This window comes from Taudactylus pleione, unplaced genomic scaffold, assembly GCF_031769625.1.
Source record: "Taudactylus pleione unplaced genomic scaffold, aTauple2 ptg000354l, whole genome shotgun sequence".
Lineage (NCBI taxonomy): Eukaryota > Metazoa > Chordata > Amphibia > Anura > Myobatrachidae > Taudactylus > Taudactylus pleione.
Window position 1 is genome coordinate 290,772 of NW_028284755.1, and position 22,797 is coordinate 313,568.

The 22,797-nt window shown below is 45.9% G+C and overlaps 1 protein-coding gene across 2 annotated transcripts in view; it reads left to right on the forward strand.

The window, feature by feature from the left end:
- The first annotated feature begins 1,405 nt into the window (after positions 1–1,405).
- LOC148508575 (pantothenate kinase 1) overlaps positions 1,406–22,797 on the forward strand; it is a 57,824-nt gene continuing 36,432 nt past the window's right edge. The window contains exon 1 of one of the 2 annotated variants that reach the window (XM_088444330.1): positions 1,406–1,801. In XM_088444330.1, coding sequence (XP_088300456.1) covers positions 1,579–1,801 — 223 coding nt within the window. In that variant the 5' untranslated portion in view covers positions 1,406–1,578. Of the gene's footprint in view, positions 1,802–3,205; positions 3,393–22,797 lie in introns of those variants that run through there. The other variant, XM_088444331.1, reaches the window with a different exon arrangement.

The window sequence follows — 22,797 nt, forward strand, 5'->3', positions numbered from 1 at the left end:
GTGTGGCCCCCAGTTGTTGTTTATTATGTCTATATTAAAGCACTGCTTTCATCCTATTCCTTATTATATTGGTTCTGGTCGTCGTTAATATTTATCTGATTTGTAGTGACTTCAATCTCTTTTCTTGTTCTCTTTCTATTCTCTATTCTTTTTTTCTTCCCCTCTCCCCCTCATTTCCCTATTGTCTTGATGCCATTGTTTTCATTTTTACATTCATTTATAGTCTATTATATTTGCAAGTCTCTTTGTTTTTCAGTGAACTCACTGATGATGTTTACTCCAGAGGTTTTATATCTAGTCCAGTGTATCTGCATTTTCTGATGTTCTTTTTACGACGGACCTGTTTCTGTTTTTGAAAATGTGTTAATCTTACTTTTCTATGCAAAAATCGAATACAAATATTTGTATTTGAGAGTATTTCAGGATGATTATAACCAGCTGTGGCTCCTACCCTCTTGGATGAAGGGGCTGTCCAAGGAGAGAAGACAGTTCCGGCCGGCCGGGTCCGACATCTGCGCAATGGATCTGGCAGGAGCCGGACCTAATGCGCACAAGTGGCGGTCTCGGCGCATATGCACAAAACACTGGCTTCTAGGTACTGTATCTGTTGAAACCCCTAGAAGCCGGGTAGGGAAACCTGAAAGGCGAGAAAACACCTCCTCCTTGGGACTGCCTCTCCTGTGTGTGACTTGCAGGCAGCGCTTCCTATGGGAAGCCACTGCCAGTCACAATGTACAAGGGACTGCACTGGCTTACTAAGGTGGTGGTGGTGGCTGCAGAGATGGTCAGAGCCAGCTCGAGGCACGTTTAGTGTGTGGCAGCACAAGGGTGCCAGGGCCGTCAGGTGGCCGCTGCAGCAGCACAGTGCAGAATCTACCAGCTGCCGCAACCTGACCGACTCCAGGCTAACCCTGCCCCCCAACCTTTCGAGGGCCCCTATTCCTGCGTGTGCTGGATGATACATCCCGTCGCTATGATCGCATTTTACAATGCGATAATGGGCGGTAATGTCATGCCCAGATCGCATTGCAAATGCGATCATTCATAATTGGGCCCCTTGGCAAGAGAAAAAGAAAAGACAGATGAAGTCCCAAGCAATCAGTCATTTTGCAAACACAGTCTGTAAGGTGACAAGAGCTGATTAGTTGGTACTTTATATCTCTCCAAGGCTTAGTACATCTCCCTCTAAATTCCTTCACACGATTTCCAATACGTATATGAACACACGAGTGGTAGGTGAGAAGAAGCAGTTGAATCATGATTATTATAGTAGGGGCCCGGGGCTACCCTACAGTCCCTGGCTGGCAGAGTCAGAGTCCCGCTCTTGCCTCCCCCTGTCAGGCGGTGGGCGGTGCATGACGTCACGGAGTGCAGCAGCACCACCGACCACACTCAGTCAGACTCGGTTACTGGAGTTAGGGGACATGACCTCGCCGCTGTCACTACGCAGAGGACCCCCAGCCAGGCATTAGCGCTGCTGCCGCTGTCCGCCGAGCAATACGCGCAGCCCTGCAGAAGAAGGGCGGCAGCTGTCAGCGGATACGAGGGACGCCCCCTCCCGAGCTTCTCCTTGCAGTGATGGGGGATCATGCGCAGCCCGAGGCGGCCTCAGCTTCGCACTTCCAGAATGGATTCCTTTCACCAGGTGCCCTACTACTCAGCAACGGGGAGAGCAGCCGGGGCCTGGGCGATAACGGGCCGGTGCACCACCGAGCACTCGCGGACACTCTGCATCATGGCTCCCCGGCCAAGAAGAGCAGGATCAGGAGAAGGCTAGACTCGGGCAGGAGGAGCAGACCCCGTAAGTGGCTCCTGTGTTTTCAGGCTGCATCCAACATGTGTACTGTTCATTGTTCCAGTGTCTCTCTCCCTCCCCCCCCCCATCCTACAATTTATTCAGGATCCCTATTTCCCATCTTCATCAGCATCTCACTGGTCAGACTCTCCCAAGTCACAACAATGTCACATTATTCTGTGCAGTGCACAAGCTGAGCTTCTCAGCTGCATAGGCTTCTATAGGTGATTCTAGCCCGATACAAACCAATTAGCAATCTTATATAGTGGGCAGCAAATGTCAATTTCATCATGTGTTGCCTTTTCCTGCAATGATTAAGGTATCTGACAACAGACTCTAATGGCATAGGCTTCTCCAAATAAAGACATTGCAGAACAACTCTGCATCGTGTTCATGTTATTGCTCCTGATAAGAAAATGGTGTTCATTTGCGCTTGCACCCAATGGTTGTATGGGAGGTGATCTGGGGTAGTTCGGTGCTTAGGTAGTCCCCAATGTGGATGCATACTATGCAGCCTTCTCTCCATCCACTTCACTGCAGAGGTAAAGTAGAGAGGGGCTTCCTGAGTACTCACTGCTATGTTCCATAATATAAATAGGTACAAGGAGGGAGACACAATTAGAAAAGTGATCCCGGTCCTTACGTTCTATAGCAGTGGTTTTTACCTCCACTCCCCCAAACAGGTCATGTTTTCAGGATTTCCGTCTGGAAGCAGGTGGAATAATTACTGACCCAGCTAATTAGATCCATTCACCCGTCCATGCTAAAACTAATCCAGAAAACATGACCGGTTGTAGTTATTTCAGGACAGGAGTTGAGAATCACAGGTCTAGAATGCATCACTGATTCACCACGTTCCATTTAAAAGCTGACCTACAGCGACATCGTTCTGCTCCTTTAATCTGAACCTGTTCCTCCAAGCTGAGCTGGCGCCTTGTAACTCACACCTGCGACCTGTTCTTTCCTATGTATGAGCAGTCACCTGATTTTCCATTCGAATCAACACACTCCATTTTACTAAATGTCGTGACAGCCAACATGCTGTCCCCAGTGGAAGTGTCCTGGCAGCTCCTGGGAACAGGAAGGACACATTTTGGTGGATGATAGGAAGACAGAGGTTGGGCAGCCATGCCTCCCTCCCTCCCTCCCTCTGTGTATGAAGAGTTGCAGCCTCCTGACACTGTAGTACAGCCTGGTGACGATACAGTCAGTAGACTGCTTAAAATCAATGCTGAGTTAAATGCCAGCTCTGCTCAGCCAATGGAATGAGCGGATGAGGGAACACACCCACTGACACCATGGGGGGCCGGGCTGCTGAACAGCCAATAAGGAGCCCGAAAGCATGGCTTTGTGGCTGTATGGTAAATACCGTGTGCAGAAAGCGAAGTTCACCGGGCATTTCGCAATTTATATGCAGGGAAAAAAAAAATGTGACCTTGTTCTTAAGTTGTTTCAGACAGGGCAGTCCTGAAATGCAGAGGTGCAGGCCACATCATCTTTGATCACCCTCCACGTATTGTTTAGTGGAAGTGGCTGTTTCTCACTGAGATCTCACCGCTGTACATTACAATGAAGATTATTGACGGAAAGAAACACTGTGAGTAACATTCAGAATGCAATCACAGCATTGCTCTTCTATGCTGATTTGTAGAATTATTAGCCTGAGCCGTGCCTTGCGTTGCAGTGTATTAAGGTTTGTCTATAACCATGTCCAGTAATGCCATTCCAGTATAAGTAGTGATTGTGTATGTTAGGAGTGTATACTGCAGGAGACATTGCAGCATACACGTCAACATTCCATTCAACACATTCATTTGGGTGAAATATTATGATGGCCTGCAGCCAAAATCTCTATCTACCCCTCATATGTAAATCTTTTCCTGTCATTTTTTTTATTATTTGTATTGTATTAATATTGTTTTTTTAAATTCTAAATTTATTTTTGTTATATTACTTTCTATTAACATCATAATGCATTATTGTTAAATGTTGCATAATTATACATTTTTATTTTAAAGTTAATGCCAACGTTAATTAAAATAGTGATAATTTATTGTTACCTACATAGTCATATTCTTACTGAACAGATTTTATTGAATGGTACTGCAGGTAATCAAACTGCATTATATATATATATATATATATATATATATATATGTATATGTATGTGTATATATATATATATATATATATATATACATAATGCATTTGATTATAGAAGTCCCAAAGGAGAAGTGATTGTTAATAACCTAAAAGAGACAACTATCTATTAAATCATGTTCTTCAGGTTTGCTGTGGTATTTCAGTGATGATTATACCTGTGGGTTGTTCTGTCATTTATAGTAGTTGTTCATTTAAAAAAATATGTCAAAGAAATTCATTTGTTTGTTAAGTTGCTAAAGTGTTTTGCATTCTTGGTTGCACTAACGACTACAAACAATCAGAGCACCTCTACATAGAATGGCTTTATAGATGGGACAATTTACATTAAATGATATGCTCACTAAGTAATACCTGTTTATCCAGTTTCTCACTTATTTTTCCCAGAAGGCTAAAAGCGTGTAATCACATATGCCCCATTAATGCGCTTGTGCATTATTACTACATTGAAGTTTTGTTCTGTTTTTTAACATTTTTTATTTATTTGGTTAATGTAAACATAATAATTACTTATATACATGATATATTTCTTGTTTAAACTATAACTTAGGAATTAGATATGAAATGTACAAATAGTTACAGTATAGATTAGTGTTAGTGGTATATTTTAGTTATTGCTGTAAGTTATTCTTATACCTAAAAACTAGTTCTCAATTTCCTCCAATAAGTTAAGGTGCTCAGCATGGTTTTTATCAACTTCTGTGTGTGGCTATTAGTACTATGGGCGGGATGCACTATACTGAAAAATGCAGCCAAATGCTGTTTTTTCCAGCGGTTTGACCTCAATCACCATATGCACCGAGCTTCGGAAAGCAAAACTTTCCGGAGCTTGGACCCGACTGACAACACCAGCTATTGATGGCATTGTCTAATGCTTCCCCGAGAGAGATCCAATAGGGTACCTGGGGCTTGCGCATGCACAGAAGGACTCCCAGGTCAAAAGTCCCCACTCCTCAAAGGACAGCTCTTATCCGGGGAGCTGTCTTTTACAGAAATGTACATGCATACAGCGTTACTAAACGCCGCTATGCATGCGATCAGTGGTGGGACGCATTGCATTCAAAATGGGATGCTTGATGCCTTATATACCCTATATGTGTTGCTAATAGTGTGATATATATTAGATGTGGTGGTAAAATCTGCTATGACTGGTAATGGAAGGCCTTGTGTTGTTTAAGAAAATGTAACTAAACATTTGTCCATTCATTTGTTTTCATTATGCACAACAGCACTTAACGTTTGTTGACAAAATAGGGAATGACTGTGTTTTCGATTAATGGTGCACACACACGGTCAGATCTGTCAGATGAACGATTGAACGATTTCAGACAGTATTAAAATGAATGGAATCGTCCAAATCTGACTGCAAACGCATCAGATGTCAGATATCGTTATCTGACCAGCGGGAACGCGCATCGTTCATCATTGCAGGCTCACATGCCAGATTTTCTTTCACATATGAACAATTGAACGATTTTTAAAATCGTTGTCGTTCAGATCTGACAGAAAATCTGACCGTGTGTATGCACCTTAATACAACCAATAAACCAAACAAAACATTTTCCAATCCCTTAAAACCTCCAACTTTGAACAAAAATGATGTGGGGTGGAATAGAATTTCCTTATGAGGTAAGGATGAGGAAGAGTAAAGTCAGGGGCCCATTTATCAACAATCACATACAGTACTCACTGCAATGTAATCACGGAATCTAATTTCGTGCTCAGATCGCATTATGTGATTAGAGCGCCCAAATGTATTAATTAGCACATGCAAGGACAGGGGGTCTGATAGGAGCCCATCCCTGCAATGTGCTCAGAGTGAAGTGATCGGATAAGCGGTCTCTTCACACCTCTGTCGGGACTCCTGCGGTCTACAGACCACGTACGTGTGCCAGCCATTGCCCGCGAGGGTCCCGGAGGAACTCTCTCCCGGTAAATTTTGCGGGCGTGTATACGCACTACACGACGTGCACCACATTGTTCATTGCATCCTCCCATCTGCACGATGCATACACACCATACGATGTGTACAATATATGGTTCTGATCGGTGTGGGAACTATATGTTGGATGATAGATCATATAGTGTGTACCCAGAGTAAGACCAGCCGTCGGGCCTTGGTGCCGTGTACACACTACACAATTATCAGCCCTATCTGACAGATAGCCCTGTCTGGCGAACAATCGCATAGTGTAGACTCAGCATTAGAGTTCCTGAGGTGGCACTTTGACATTTTGTGATTTGCACCACAATGCACCTTAGATGGTGCCATAAAGTCTGCTCCAAATGTAACTTGTCACTTTGGTTGATCATAGGCTGATTTAAGAACATGGTACTCAATATCTTATTGTACTGTTAACAAAAGCAGCCAGTCTTATCCTGCTCAAAGCCCACAACAAACAGGCATAATTTATGCTGCAATGATTTGGGCACAATAATGCATCATGGATGCACATGCACTGACCTAACCTTTTACACCCATCATACTAGTGGTCAGCGTTGAACAGGCAGAAGGGTGCAGAATGCATTTGTGTGTTATATGCACCTTATACACACAGCCTGCAGATACTTAAATACAATATTTTCAATAATTTTGTGGGTCAAACAAAGTTTGTGTACATACATGAAATTCATTTATGTTTCATATACACCTTATACACAAAGCCTGAAGGTAATTTTATACTTTCTTTTTACTAATTTTGTGCCTTAAACAAAGTTTGTGTACAATAAACCATCAAAAATCAAAGGTTTCACTATCTGTCATGGTAAAAAAAATTCTGTATTTCTGGATACTCCGTATTCGGAATATTTGGATATGGGAGACTCAACCTTTCCTTCTTATAGAACCAGCATACCGAAAAAAAAAGTCTAAGCATTGGTACAGTACTACTGCTAGGGAGGCCCATCCCAGGCCATTTTTCAATCCCAGGATTGAGTTGGTGGTGGCACTGGCAGGCAGCAGCTGCAGGACTCAGTGGCTGCACTCCATTCTCCTCCCATTCCTCAGTCATTATCTCTTCCCCCCCATGTCCCTCAGTCCTTATTTGTCTCCCCTCCCTCTGTTCCTCAGTCTTCATCTCTCTCTCCGCTCCCGGTCCTTATATCTCTCTCGCCCCCTTCCCCATTCCCCCAAGTACCAGCCTCCGCTTGCGGGCTCCTCTCTCCGCAGCTGGCTACCTCTGTGACGATACCCGCGGCTGCCCGCCAAGCAGCAGACTGTCCTCCTCTGCTTAGGCTTAAGTGTGGTATGGGCAGGCGCGGCTGGCATTGGGCTGCGTAGCGTGACCTCCGACATCACGTCATGCTGTGCACAGCTGGGCAGCATCTCCGCCATGTGCTGCAGGTTCTCAGCGCTGCCTGGCATTACAAAAAACGCATGCACTGATTAATTCTGAAATCCCCAGATTGCAAGCTCCAATCTCGGGATTCAAATCCCGATGATTTTAGTCCAAAATCCCGGGATCCCACTAATGATAATGGCGATCCTGGGACTGGCCACCCTAACTACTGCCAGAGGGGAAAAATGCTACCATATGTTTCACAATTCTTGTGAAAATAAACTGCCTAGTTGCACAGTATGTGCCTTTAAATGTCACTGTGGAGAATGAACTATGTACTCCGTATTATTGAACTCTGATCTACAGTAAGAGAACGCAGTGGATTTATTTAATGATAGCTATTTTTATTACCAAGTCACCTTTAAACCTTGCTTTTCAAGATGTGGAGACTGTAGCTGGCATGATTTGGTTCATTTTTGCTATTAGATTTTAAAAAATAATTGCAAATATTCCCTTGTGATCTTAGTTTAGGGTTGTAAGCTTGCAAGCAGAGCCCTCCTATGTCTGTCTGTTATTACCCAGTCTTGTGCTGTATTTATTTGTTCCCAATTGTAAGGCGCAACAGAATATGCTGTGCTATATAGAGATGTAGTCAGCATCCCGACAGTCAGGATGCCAACGGTCACAATATCGACGGCGGCATTCCGACTGTCAGAATCCCAACAGATTGCGGAGGTGAGTATTAGGGTTAGGAGGAGGGTTAGGGTTAGGCACTAGGGGTAGGGTTAGGCTGCGGGAGAGCAGGGTCAAGGTTAGGCTGCAGGACGTGATGGTTAGGGTTAGGCTGTGGGAGGGGAGCGGTAGGGTTAGGCTGCAGGAGGGTAGGGTTATAATTAGAGATGAGCGGGTTCGGATCTCAGAGATCCGAACCCACCCGAATTTTTGGGATCCGGGATGATCCGAGCGCAGCTCGGATCTCCCTGCCTGCACCGGATCCCTGACCTGAGGCAAAACCTCGCGACCCCTCTGTCGAGTCGAAAGGTTTTGTTTTGAGCGGGCTTAACGCTGAGTGGCTGAGAGAGCCGTCTGTTGCGGCTCTCAGCCAATCAGCGTTAAGCCCATTGAAAACAGCACAAAAGAGGAAAAGAAGATGGCGCCCGCCATCACCTGCCGCCGGCACCCCCCGCTGTCGACACCCCCACTGGCAGCATCCCCTGCTGCCGAAACCACCGCTGCCGACACTCCTGTACTGCTGCCCAACGTACTGAGGACACTCCCACACTGAGGACACCACCAGCACCCCTGCACTGCCGACACAGGCAGCAAACCTGCACTGAGGACACCGCTGGACACCCCCGCTCTGCCGACACCGCCGGCACCCTGCATTGAGAACACCCTTGCACTGTCGACACAGTCAGCAAACCTGCAATGAGGACACCGCTGGCACCCCCGCTCTGCCGAAACCGCCGGTACCCTTCACTGAGAACACTGCCAGCACTGCCATTCCATGTACTGAGGACACCGCCAGCAACCCCCGCACTGCCGACAATCAGCAAACCTGCAATGAGGACACTGCTGGCACCCCCGCACTGCCGATACAACCAGCAAGCCTGCATTAAGACACCGCTGGCACCCCAGCACTGCCAACACAGCCAGTAAACCTGCACTAAAGACACCGCTGGCAACCCCGCACTGCCAACACAGCCAGCAAACCTGCACTAAAGACACAGCTGGCACCCCCGCACTGCCGACATCACCGGTATCCTTCACTGAGGGCACTGTCAGCTCCACAGCACTGCCATTCCATGTACTGAGGACACTGCTCTGCCGACACTGCTGTCACAGTAAGTGCACTATTGGTGTATCCAACCCACACTGTATAACACCCTGTATCCGTGTTGGAAATTAGAAGCTGAACTGCCACATGTTGGTGCCGCCCACTGTGTCACTTAGCTTAGTCAGCCAGCTAGCTGGATGCAACCTTTTGGCCTTAACTAGATGAAGCAAATAATATTGTGAGGTGGTCAAAATTACTGGAAATAAATGTTATTGAGGTTAATTATACTGTAGGAACAAAAACAGGCCCAAATTATGTGATTTTTAGCTGTTTTTATGATTTTTTAAGAAAAAATCCAGAGCCAAAACACGAAAACAAAACACGGAGGTGAGGTTTTGGCAAAACCAATCCAGATCCAAAGCCAGGGTAGATCCAGATCCAAAACCAAAACACGGGGGTCGGCGCACATCTCTAGTTATAATACTTACATAAATCTGTCGGGATTCTGACTGTCAGCACTAAGGGGGTCATTCAGACCCGCTCGCGAGCGCAGGACGCTCACAAGCGGGTCGATGTTGCCCCACTGCGCATGCGCACGACGGAGGGAGCTCCGTCGTGCGCATGCGCGAGACCCGGATAGCGATGGGCTCTCCGTCGCTCCGGGTCTCGCACCAAAGGGGGCGTGCTGTCGATGTTGATTGACAGCATGCCCCCTTTGGTGGGCGTCCCGGGGGCGTGGCTGCCAGACGGAGGCGTTCCCTTGGGAATGCCTACTGTCTGAAGCCGGCCCCACTGACATCACTAGTGATGTCAGTGGGAGTGATTTTGGCTCTGATAGAGCCAAAATCACTCCAGGGCTTGCGGCAGCGAGACCCTACCGCAGGGTCTCCGTCGCAAGCTCGATAGTCGCGATGGTCTTGACCATCGCGACCATCATCATGGACGCTCGCATAAGCTGTGGGTGGTCACCCACAGCTATGCGAGCGTCCAGGAGGACGCTCCATTTTCATGGAGGAGGGCCCTGATTCAGAGCGAGCGCTCTGGTCAGAGCGTTCGGCTCTGAATCAGACCCTAAGACCGTCAGGATCCCGTACCCAACCCTATATAAGTAACTGTGAATAATTATGTAACTGTTCTCACTAGCATTGTGCTCTAATTCTGCAATAATAAAAGAACACATATGTTGAATAGACTAACACAAATAGGCATCATTTGTGTTAAAGTATAGTTTTTATGCTTGCAAATGTGTGGTGGTGTGAAACAGGACTTGTAGGGATAGATTGGATTACAAAGTGCTGCAAAATGATCATTCAGTTGTGAATTAGTAGATCGCATTGTCTAAACACTCAAAATGGCTCCATTTTGGTCCCCGAGGTAGTTTAATAGTGCCTGTAGGGTGGCCATTTTGTGCTTGTATGAGGCAAGCAAAGTTGTTATGTGTATGTCAGTTTGTTTAGTGCTACTGCACAGACATTTTTATAGTTGTACAAACTTCTCTCTGCTAGGGGTGTAGTTTAATGCAATACTTTTCAATCCAAAGTGCTTTTATATTATTATAAAATAATTGTAGTATTGTTCTTCACTACAAGGGTATTACTAATTTCAGGTGCTGACTTCTGTTGTAGATACTACACAGAACACAGTTCACAATATTAAAGTTTCCAAGTGTCTGTGTAACATGGGGCGTGACCTCTCTTTTTTTGCTTAAGGAAGTACTAGGTGACCTGAGTCACCTGATCATTTCTGTATAAATTGTATTGTGCTTTGCCAGCAGTGCTAGTGTATTTTTGTAAAGCTGTATCATATGAACTGTAAATATACCTAGTATGTTTTCAAGGGACAAGAGATAAACCAACTTGCAGTACACCACATTTCAGTTTTTACAGTTTTCAAGTAAGGCAGTATACGGCCCCTAGACATGTGCTTCTCACCATTTTAGGGATATAGCTCCTCAAATATTCTACCTATTACACTTACATTCTGTTTAATTAGGAGCGTTAGCATTATATCTATATAATAAGCAAGAAAGCATGTCTGTCTCTCTGTTGTCCTTTATGCACGTCCAGAGTTTTGGACTTAGGAGCAGATTCATACCCGCTCGCTAGGATGTGATTGCTCGTAGCTGGCTTATTTTTGCAATCTGCGAATGCGTTTGCATCACAATGCGCGTGCGCGAACCACTACGAAATATCTGGATGCGCTCGCTCACCCAGCATAGACAGCCCAGTTGAATGAGTGACAAGAGAGGCCGTTTGAGGATGGTAACAGGGGCAGGCCACTAGAAACGGGAGAGTGGAGGTACGAACGCAGGCGTGCCTGAGTGTTTCAACGCCATTTCAGAAGCGTGCATAATTAACAGGCAGCGACATAGTACATGTCACCTGAGAGTTGGGTTGTAAAACCTAGTGCTTTTGATCGTGTTTATGCACGAAATGTAAAAGGGCAATGATTTTGCTAGTAAAATCATTGCCCTTTTAAATTTCGGTCATAAACCCGATCAGAAGCGCCGAGTTCTACATGATAAGACTGATGAAATGTTGTTATGATTAGACAATGATGAAAATGTTGTCATGATAAGCCAATTCAGATCCACCACTTGTGTACCTTTTATGGTTGCTCAGAATGTCCAACGTGTCAGGTCCCTGGCTCCTCAGTCAACGCACTTGCCTATCCGCGCATCTGTGTGTTCTTGGCAAGGGTTGCAGTCTCTGTCATTGTGGCAGCGTGGACTCTCTGGAGGTCTCCGGTTTCCGCATTCACCCTGTGGTGGTCCAGCATGTGGGCCTGTCGTCCCCTCTCCGGCTTTCCCACTGGCTCTATGGCCCTCATTCAGACCCGCTGATGTTCAGACCCGCTGATGTTCAGGCCCTGCGCACGCGCAGCGGCTGCACTGCGCGTGCGCAAGCCCCGGAGCGAGAGAGAAATTCTCTCGCTCCGGAGCTCACTACAAAAGGGGTGGCTGTCGATGATGATCGACAGCTTGCCCCGTTTTGTAGGCGTGGCGGGGGAGTGGTTTCACAAACGGAGGCGTTCCTAAAGGAACGCATGCCGTTTTGGGGACGGCCTCACTGACATCAGCAGTGATGTCAGTGGGGAGCTTCCTGCTCGATCAGAGCAGGAAGCTCCCTGGGGCTTGCGGTTGCCAAGACCCAACCTCAAGGTCTCATCGCAAGCCCCGATGGTCTTGACTATCGTGACCATCAACCTGGTCGGTCGCTAAAGCTGTGGGTGGTAACCCACAGCTTAGCTAGCGACCAGGAGGCTGCACTTCAAAAGAGAAGCATCCGCCCACATTCAGAACGAGCGCTCGCATTTTGTGAGCGCCTCTGAATGAGGGCCTATTTCCTGATTGCTTCCATATTGGAGGAAGCCAACTGATCACTGACAACTAGTGGGAAAAAAACTCCTAACCTCAGAGCGGCATCCACCAATCACGACTGGCCAGGGGTATAAAGGTTCCCGCAGTAGACCCAGCAAGCTGCCAGAACAACGTCGGTCTATCCTGTTTCATTAGCCTTTCACCTTGTTCCTGTGAATTCTAGTCTCCCGCTTTTGTTTCACTGTGTGTGCGCTGATTCTGTTACCTTCCTTCAGTCATCCCGGTCTCAGTTCTAATCTGCCCTCCAGTGGTTACAGTGGAGACCATTATACTTCAGCGGCACCATCCTGAGCTATAACCGGTCCTAGGGCCTGATTCAGAGCCGTTCGCTATTTGTGGTCATTCGTTCAAAAACAAGGGGTGGCTATTCAAATGATCCGTTCGCAAATTGCAGTCTGTTCCCACCTCTAAGTCTGAACAAGCGAGCAAAACATACGCTCGTTTATTTGATAAAAACGCCCCCTGGCCGCACGCACCATACGTCATGTCCGCTATTTATTAGATTAATCGAGTACATCGTACAGTGTATGAACTGCTCGCTATTCTGTGGTTGGTGTTTTCAACCGCTATTTTGCGAGCAGTTCTGAGTTAAAAAAAACCAAGTGACGTGGTCAATGACGCTGCTGTATTAATTATGCACTCCCTTAAAACGCCCGTTTTGACCTTTAAGCACGCCTGCGTTCGGATCTCCACTCCCCGTTTTCAAGCACCTTCCCCTGTTACCACCCACATATGCCTCATTCTGTCACTCAAAATAGCAGGCCCTCGCTATATTGCGTACCAACGATTTTCGGCCGCACTGACTGGTTCGCGCATGCGTACTAAAAACCGTACGCATGCGCAGATGTGCGAACATCGCTCGGAACGAGCGTACTGCCGCTAGCGAGTGGCTCTGAATGAGGGCCCTAGTCCAGTATCTTGAGCAATATCCGGTCCTAGTCTGGTATACGAAGCAGAAGCCGGCCCAGCCTATTCCTCCAGCCTGAGTCTACCAAGTATCTAGGAATTCTGCAGCTTCAGCCAGTAATTTTAGACTTTCCGCTTATTTACCATCGACCTGCTCACTCCCACACAGCCTATGAGTAAGAACTAAGGGCCTGATTCAGATCCGCTCGCGAGCGCTGAGCGCCCGCAAGCGGGTCGATGGTGCTCTAGTGCGCATGTGCACGACGGAGGGAGCTCCGTTGTGTGCATGCGCGAGACCCGCATAGCGATGGCCAAGTCTCGCACCAAAGGGGGCGTGCTGTCAATGTTGAGTGACAGCACGCCACCTTTGGTGGGCGTGCCGGGGGCGTTGCTGCCCAGACGGAGGCGTTCCCATGGGAACACCTACTGTCTGGGGCCAGCCCCACTGACATCACTAGTGATGTCAGTGGGAGTGCTTTTGGCTCTGATAGAGCCAAAAGCACTCCTGGGCTTGCGGCAACGAAACCCTACCGCAGGGTCTCGTCGCAAGCCCGATGGTCGCGATGGTCTTGACCATCGCGACCATCTTTTTGGCCGCTTGCATAAGCTGTGGGTGGTCATCCACAGCTATGTGAGCGGCCAGGAGGCCGCTCCAATTTTAGGTAGGAGGGCCCTGATTCAGAGCGAGTGCTCTGGTCCACCTCGCTTCTTGCATTCAAGCTCAGCCCAGCACACTCCTGAGTCTTTACCAAGTTCAAACACACCTAGAACCCTGACACAATGCAAGTATGCCTCCGGGGACAGAACCACTACGTCTGAAGTGCCGAAAACGATTGCAACGGGCCTGCGATTTAGTCACCACTCTCCTGTTACCTCATTCAAACGGTAACTGTCTGTCAATTACTCTGCATCCCAATTCACACTACAACTGCCGTTGCAAGACGTTCACAGCACATGCACAGTGCGACTCGGACGCATACGCAGACTGAAAACATCGACCGCTTGTGACCGAAATAAACACTGCATCCACCTCTGAATTAGGCTCACAGACATTGTGTCCTACAGATGGCCATCGATCATCAATAGTTTCCAACCATTTTTATTTGTCGCCAAAGGTTGATGGTTTTAACATCAATTAGGGAGGTATGATGCCATGCTTTTGTGATAGAGGTCCAATGGCGCTGGTATGAACATACATGACTGTTGTCTGCACACAGTTATGGCTATTGCATATTTTGCCAGCACCCACTGGTGGCAGCCATTTTGTTCTATGAAGCAATATTCATGAAATTGCACCCTATTCATTCACACATTATTTCAGTAGTGGCTCTACTTCCTGGTGATATTGCAGTGGTTTTTATTCCGAAAATTCTGCACAAGTTAAATCCAGAGTCATGAATAAAAAGTAGCCTATCTGAAAAACAAATCGACTTGCAGCTAGATTATAATCACTATTGCATTTCCTCATTTTATTTTTAGAGGATTCCTATGCTGGCCTATAAATTCTTGTGATACACCCAGTTGGGAGTCACTAATATATTGTTTAACAGGCTTTTTCAAATTAGTCATTACTGTGGTGTCAAAAAGTCCTTATATATTACCATTTTTGTGAATTAATGGATGATGGATGCATTGTTTGAAGTGCTATTGTTTTGTATGTTGGTGTTTATTTTTATATATTTGCAAATATTCGGGATACTCCCAGATTGTGAATTTCAAAAGTATTGCTTCTTCATCTGAAAAGGGGCATGGTTCAGGCAGATCAGTGCTATGATCTTTTTTTATCACAATTTTTAAATATGTATTAAGGGGCCTATCCATTAGCAGATCTTTTTGATAGACAAAGGACAAAAGATTTATCTTTTGAAAATGCCTGGGGCTGCTGTGACAGATATCTGTCATGTACATGACAGATTTTTTGCGAACGACGAACGATATTGCATGACATCATTCTGGGAGTGGATTTTTTTTTATGTTTCTATTCATTTACATAAAAAAATTGTTCGTCGCGACAGATATTTCTAATATCTGTCAGCGATAAACGATAATTGACCAACATGTTGGAGAGACAAAAGACCAATTTGTCGGCCGCGGGAGTGCGCATTTGTATCGTTCAGAGCCTATACATTAGCAGATAAATTGAACGACTGAACGATAAATCTGCTAATGGATAGGCCCCTTTAGTTTTGGCGGATACATTTTTTTTTTTTTTTTTACTTTAGCTCGGGTGGGGAACCTCCGGCCCGTGGGCCGTATACGGCCCGCAAGATGAAATCATCCGGCCCGGCCGGCTGTCAGTGGCAGCAGCAGAATCAGCGTAGTGTAGCGGCTGTCAGCGGTGGCAGGTAGCGCAGCGGGGGGAGAGGGGATGTCAGGATTGTCATCGGCGGCTGGTAGCTGATGACAGCCCTGACACACCCTTTCCCCCCGCTGCTCTATCAGCGGCAGCAGGTAGCACAGCGGGGGGAGGGTGTGTGTCAGGGCTGTCATTGGCTATCAGCAGTGGGAGGTAGTGCAGCGGTGGGGGGTGTCAAGGCTGTCATCAGGTAGATTAGAGCAGGGGCTCTCTCCCCATCAGCGGCGACAGACAGGCAGGGCACAAGGGGGGGGGAATCATGGCTGTCATCTGGCCGCCATTGAGCTGGTTAGTGCAGGGTCTCACCCTAACGGCACGGGCAAGCAGGCAGTGGTGGCACAGCAGGGGGTGTGTACAGTCAGTGCTGTCATCAGGCTGGTTAGGACTGAGAGGACCCCAGGGCTGCCTTATCAATCTGCCTGTCACACATCCATAGGGACTGCCCCTCCAGACTCTGCCTGGCAACATACCAAAGAGAAGCACTTCCAGCCATCACATTAAGGGTGAGTTAATAAAGTTTTTAACCAAATATAGGAGGCAAATTTTTAAGTTAATAATTTTGTATGGCCCCCGACTGATTTTCTAACAATCCAAATGGCCCTCGGCAGAAAAAAGGTTCCCCACCCCTGCTTTAGCTTCACAAACTGTAGAGATAAGAGACTTGGATTTTCCCTCCAAGTGCGGATCTGATAACGATGACAAACCTGATCTTTCCAGAAACCTTAGAGCTCTCGCGTGTTTTGGATGGCATATAAATTATATGCAAAATATGTGAGAGCTGAGATTTCTGGAAAGAGGAGGTGTGCTCTCGTTCTTAGATCCAAACTAAGGCCCGTACACAATTGGTTTTCCATCCGCGATAAAGTTTCGCCTGCCGGACTTTTCGCCTACATCGCGTATTTTAGCAGCGGAAACTTATCGTGCACGCCCCCGCTAATCACCGTATTCAATTCCAAAAGACGCGAAAACGGAGACACGCAAAGTCAGAACAGGAGAAAAGTGGTGTCAGGATCTGGGAATTTAGCCTGAACCCCACAAATAGATGCAGAAACATTGGGGAACAATGTAGCAGTGCCCGATTAGCAGTCCTAAAACTGTTTGCGGTAATTAAGTTCGCACAATAGCCACTAATTAGCGTATTTGTTCAAGTGGTGAAGAATGGCATAAAGCAGTATTTTTCGGTGAAAATAAGTAGTCCTGTCAAATTTGGGGTACCTGAAAATGGGTGCAAGCATTTTTAAATGTCTCTAAAGTGATCTTTTAAATAAAGTGAAACTTCACCCCCAAAAATGCACCTGCAATCCACAAAACACTTGACCCCTTCTTAGTGCACCCCCAGAACCTTATTTCGCTAGTTTGTGAATTTATCCCCCCACTTTGCACTTTTTCGCCCCCAAATTCAAAGTACTTTTTTGGGGTGTTCTTAAGGTTTTTTTTCTGAATTGTTTGATGCAGTTGTCCATTGGGGGCTGTCCCAAGGGTACATTCAGCGGATGGAATTGAATACGGCGTTACTTTTCCGACAGGCGAAAAGTCACAATCGGCAATACTTTTTCGCGATCTCGGCTTTTCGCGGCTAATTGAATACGGGCCTAAGTGGGAAGATTTAAGCCACTCATCTCTAATTTAAACTTCTGTGGTTTAAATCTTTTATATAGCAGCAATAAATAATACAACTATTTTTTATGCTTACAAAACAATGTTCATCTGCTTTCAGTGGTCACATATTACATGTTCGTTTAGGTCCTGTTAGAATATTTCCATTATACTAGGTGAAAATTGCCTTAGTGATGTTAGATGTGCACAATAATACATAATGGTGCATTGAACTAACCCCTGACCCCATCCTATTGTGCATGTGCAGCGACTATTTGGGAAACTGGGCAGGGCTGGCCTGGGGCTAGAGGTGCAGCAGGCTCATCGTGCCCAGTGTTAAGTGGGTTACAATATAGTGGAGGAAAGGTAAGAGAAATTAAAAAAAACAATTGAGTAAGTGTAATTTTTTTTATTGAAGTTTTATTAAAAATGCATGTAACATTCTATAGAATACACTAATGCCTTGCATTAGATGGTGGCATTAATTCATATAGCTGTACTGTCACGACCCGGGTTTCGCGGTGTGGAGGTTTGCGGTCCTTACCGGTGAGGGCGCGGTCCTTCTGGTGGGGGAGCTGGCTTATGGAGGCTGGCATTGCGTATACGCAGAGGTCTGCCAGTGTTGAGCCATCCTGGCAAGGGTAAGGCTAGTGGCGTCTCCGCGTCACGACTGTCTGGGCGCCACCATGTTGTCTTTGGCCATGTGACATAGCAGGCCAATCGTCTGTGATTCACCTGCTCTCTCTGGCCGATCACATTCTGTTGCTGGGTACTTAAGGGTGTTCGAAGCGCCCTGTATTTGCCAGTGCAACGTGTTCACAGCGTCAGTTGTGAGAGAGAGAGTTCTCTGCGCTCCTGACCCTGAGACCTGTGCGTCGGTGCTTGCCCTAGCTCCCTGTCTGCCTTCAGCTCCCTGCAGCCTGCACCGCTCTGCCTTGCCTTGCACTCCGCTGGTGATCAACCCTGCACCTTCCACCAGACCCACTCCTACCTGAACCTGTCTCCTCAGTTAACCCATTCCTTTCAGCCATCATCACAGCATTACCGGATTCTCCTTTCAGCCATCATCACAGCATTACCGAATTCTCCTTTCAGCCATCATCACAGGATTACCATATATTCCTCTCAGCTACTATTTAGCATACCAGGATATCCACTTCACTCTTAAGGTGCCTATCCACTAGAAGACAGGCAAAAGACTGCACGATTATGACATTGTAATCGTGCAGTCGTTTGTCAGTCTGTGATGTGCCTACACTGAGCGAGCAGTCGTTCAGTGTAGGCACAATCAATCATCTCCGAACATGCTGAACCTGATGTTATTGTTAGGTTGACGAGCATGTTTGACCAATGATAGATGTCTAAACGACCAGAGGGAGCGCACATCGCTGGTCGTTTTAGACCTTTTTTAAACAATCTGCAAACGATTATCGAACTATATCGTTATCGTTCAATCGATAGGCACCTTTACAGTCTATCTGGATTCACCTCATTCATCTCTGTCACTTTTCTGGACATTCATTTATTCTCACTCACTACAGTTCCCTCCTGCCATGTATATTAGTTTGTTTATTACTGGACTTTAGTTTGTCTTATTGTTCATATGTACCAACATTTACATAAAACAACCCACCTTTCAGTTTAAACCTGTTCCGGTATCTACTCCTGTTACCACTCTGGGTCCACAACAAACACAGACTCTTAACATGTACACTGTATGGAATAAGCAAACACCCTGTCGGGATGCAGTCAGGGAGCCGACGGTCGCAATGACGACCGCAGGCTTCCCGACTGTCAAATCCCAGCAAGGCACTAATGACAGGCGTTGAAATCCCAACGCCTGTCATTAGACCTACGCTGGGAGCCCGACACCCGGCATACCGATCGAAGGTAAGCCGGGCGAGGACAGCCGCCGGGGGGGGTGTTAGGTTAGGGACACCCGGGGGGGACTTAGGGTTAGGCAGCCCCCCGGGGGGGTTAGGCTAGGGGAAGGGGGGTTAGGGTTAGGCACCACAGGGGGAGGTTAGGGTTAGTCACCCCCCTCCCGGGAGACTTAGGTGTAGGATGCGGGGAAAGGGGGGTTAGGTTAGGCACTCCTAAAGAAGGGTTAGGGTAGGGAATTAGGTTAGCGGTACTTACCTGAATTAGCAGTAGGGCGGTAAATCATTTTGATTCCACTCTGTCCTTGGTACTGATGCTATTAGAAAATTATTACCATATTTATTCTCTTAACTAGCCTGACATGTGATAATATTTCTCTTACCACTGCTCAACTGCTCCAATTTATTTTCCTTGTTTAATTCTCAAAAAATAATTTCTTGGAGGAACTTTAATTAATAGACCCATTGGTTTTGATGTGTTTTTTTTTTCTTTTCATTAAAGTATAAAACATAAGAAATGCACAAAAAAACCATGTAAATTTGTGCACTTTTATTAAACGCATCTATACATAGTATAGTATACGAGCCCTGTTAACGGTTTAATGTGTTATGTTGTTTTTGGTTTCATGTTCCCAGTGTTGTATTATACATGTTAGACCTTTCCCCCAGATAGCTATCAACTGAAGCCTAGATCAGATTTCATCCTTTCAGGAGCCACCTGCTTGGCCGGCCACGTGATTGATAATAAACTGTAAGGTGCACAGAACAAAATTAATCTCTGTGCACATGTTTGCAGTTGTTTCTCCTTTTACCTTCTTCAATATATACAGTATATTTCTCCATATAATTTACTTTGTAACTGAAAGACAACTTTTCCAAGTATATTTTGTGACAATGTGATCGTTTATTAATTTAACGTTACATACTATACTTGTTTCATGTAGCTGTAATAGTAATGGGTGTAGTAGGTATTACCGCCAGCCGGCATCCCGACAGCAGAAGCCCAGCAGAGTTGAAGATCCTGAACGTCAAAAGGTAAGTATTAACTAACCCTATTCAACCCCGAACCCTAACCCTCCTTTAGGGCTGCCTAACCCTAACCTCACCCCCCAAGTGCCTAACCCTAACCCCCCTCTAAGTGCCTAAACTAACCCCCCCTTCCCTGCTGCCTAACCCTAAGTCTCCCGGTGGGTACCTAACCCTAACTTTCCCCTGGGGATCCCTAACCCCCCCTTCCCCTCGCCTAACCCTAACCTCCCGGGAGGGGTGCCTAACCCTAAGTGCTCCCCGGGAGCCCCTAACCTTACCCTCCTCCCACGCGGCTGTCTGCAACCGGCTTACCGGGCTCCCGGCGTAGGTCTAATGACAGGCGTTGGTATTTCGACGCCTGTCTTTAGTACCTTGCCGGGATTAGAAAGTCGGGAAGCCGGCGGTTGGGATTTAGAGTGTTGGCTTCCTGACTACATCCCGATAGTAATCAGTAGCAGGAACAACTCCAGGGTAAACATTTTGTCAATAAATCCCTCTTTCCCCTTGCTACTACAACCCCATTGGTTTAATACCTAAAGGCCCCCATACATCAACAATCTGAAAACCACAATTGAACAATTTGAAGATTTGTTGGGCGATTTTAGGATTTCCCAATCTAGCAATCTGCGCCCATACATTACAGATCTTTTTCAGTGATTTGCAGATCGTTTTCAGCAAACACAGATCTACCTATCTTGAAAGGCCCATCATTTTACTAGTAACGGTGTGCAAATCTGCTGATCATCTCCATACACTAGCAATCTGCAGCCCCAATTGATCTGCGAAATCCAACATGTTGGACAACCTGATTTACCAATTCCTATCACTTTTTGGTTGAATCTGTGAAGCCCATACATTGCAGATTTTTTTACACAATCGATTGCTGATGTATGGGGGCCTTGACACCCTTGCAGTTCAGAGTCAGTGATGGTGTTGCTTTTCCAGGCATATAAGCCTGGAGACTTTTGTACCACCCTGGATGTGTTGAATGTTGTTCATGCAGTTGGTCGGTCAATCCATATTAACCCTGATCGCAACTTAGGGCCTGATTTTAATAACGAGTGATATGCTTGTTATCACTCATTACTAATCTTAAATGGTGCTCCAACCAATCAGCTCCTAACTGTCACTTTACAGGCTTTTTAAAAATGACAATTAGGAGCTGAGTGGTTGGAGCACTGTTTAAGATTAGTAATGAGTGATAACAAGCATAACCCTCTTTATTAAATCAGGCCCTTAGGATTCTATATATGGCCCAGTAGGCACTTTTTTGAAAAACAGAGGAGCATAGGGGGCTCCAAACCAGTATGTTGTCTTTGGCCCCATGGGGTATTAATAAAGCTCTACATCTACTGCAACTTTGATGGACCCAGTGAAATAAAGCTTAGGTATGCTCTATTACTGTATATATGTACCGTGTGCTGAGAGCAAACGGGTATCTTCCCCTTCTGTGTCACGCCTGTCTGTCTGCCCTCCCCTTTAGAATGTAAGCTCTCACGAGCAGGGACCTCTTCCCTCATGTGCTTCTCTTTTTACATTTTCTTCGACTCTTTACTCCCCATAAGGGCACCTAACACGTCTCTGCCAACTCCCGGCTGCTTATTGTGAGTGCTTTAATCGCTATTGCAGCAATGTATATAAATCGTGTCCTTGTCCTGCACTGTAATGTACTTGTTTACTTATTAGTTCTATGTACGGCGCTGCAGAACACTTGTGGCGCCATATAAATAAAGGATAATAATAATAAATTAATAATATGGTTGTGGTAATATCTGAAGTAGGCTTTGTAACAGCTAAGCTGTGCCTTTAAATTAAACGCATTACTCTGATAATTTGTCCATGATGTCACCCTGTGATTAGAGAAAAGAAAAGTTACATGCGTTCATTATGCTGTCACCACTATATTTAGAACACATCACTTGGCTGTTGTGTTTTAGTTGCCAAGTTAACAGAGTATTGAAAAGCAGGGTGGGCTTGTCCAGCATCTCTTTGTCCTGGCTGGCTCTCGTACAAGCTAGGAAGCCGTAATTAGCATTTCGTTTTCGCCTTTCCAAACACAGAATTACCCTCTGCCACTTGGAGTATTAAGTTATACATTTTTGGGGAAATATTTTCATTTTTGTGATTTAGTGTTTTCTTACAAGAGGGTGTTATATCTCTTCAATCCCTTAATGTTCACTATGCCAAACATGGATAGCAAGGAAATGTTAGCTACTGTATTTTCCCATATAACCCAAAAGTGCAGAATAACCGTTTCCAACACATGCAGTGAATACGTATTGCATAGGAGCCACGTCCTACCTTTTGTGTCATTGTATGTTACAGTATTGTTGTTATGGCATATTCAGTTTGTTTCCCTGTTTTTCTAATACGGTGAAATTGTATAACAACACTACTGGACTTGTGTATCTATGAATACTGTAAGCAGATATTGGCCATACGCCAAGCAGTGTAACATGACCACAGGACGTGATCTGAACACAGTTTTATTTTATCTTTACAATAGATAATATGAATAATGCTGACCTTAGCAAAACAAGCTAAGCCATACTGTGCAGCTGATCAGGTTTTAAACTGCAAAGTTAAACCGGTTGGCACCATTCCCTTATGGCGAGGGGCAGGGTCTCCCGCTCTGTGCTGA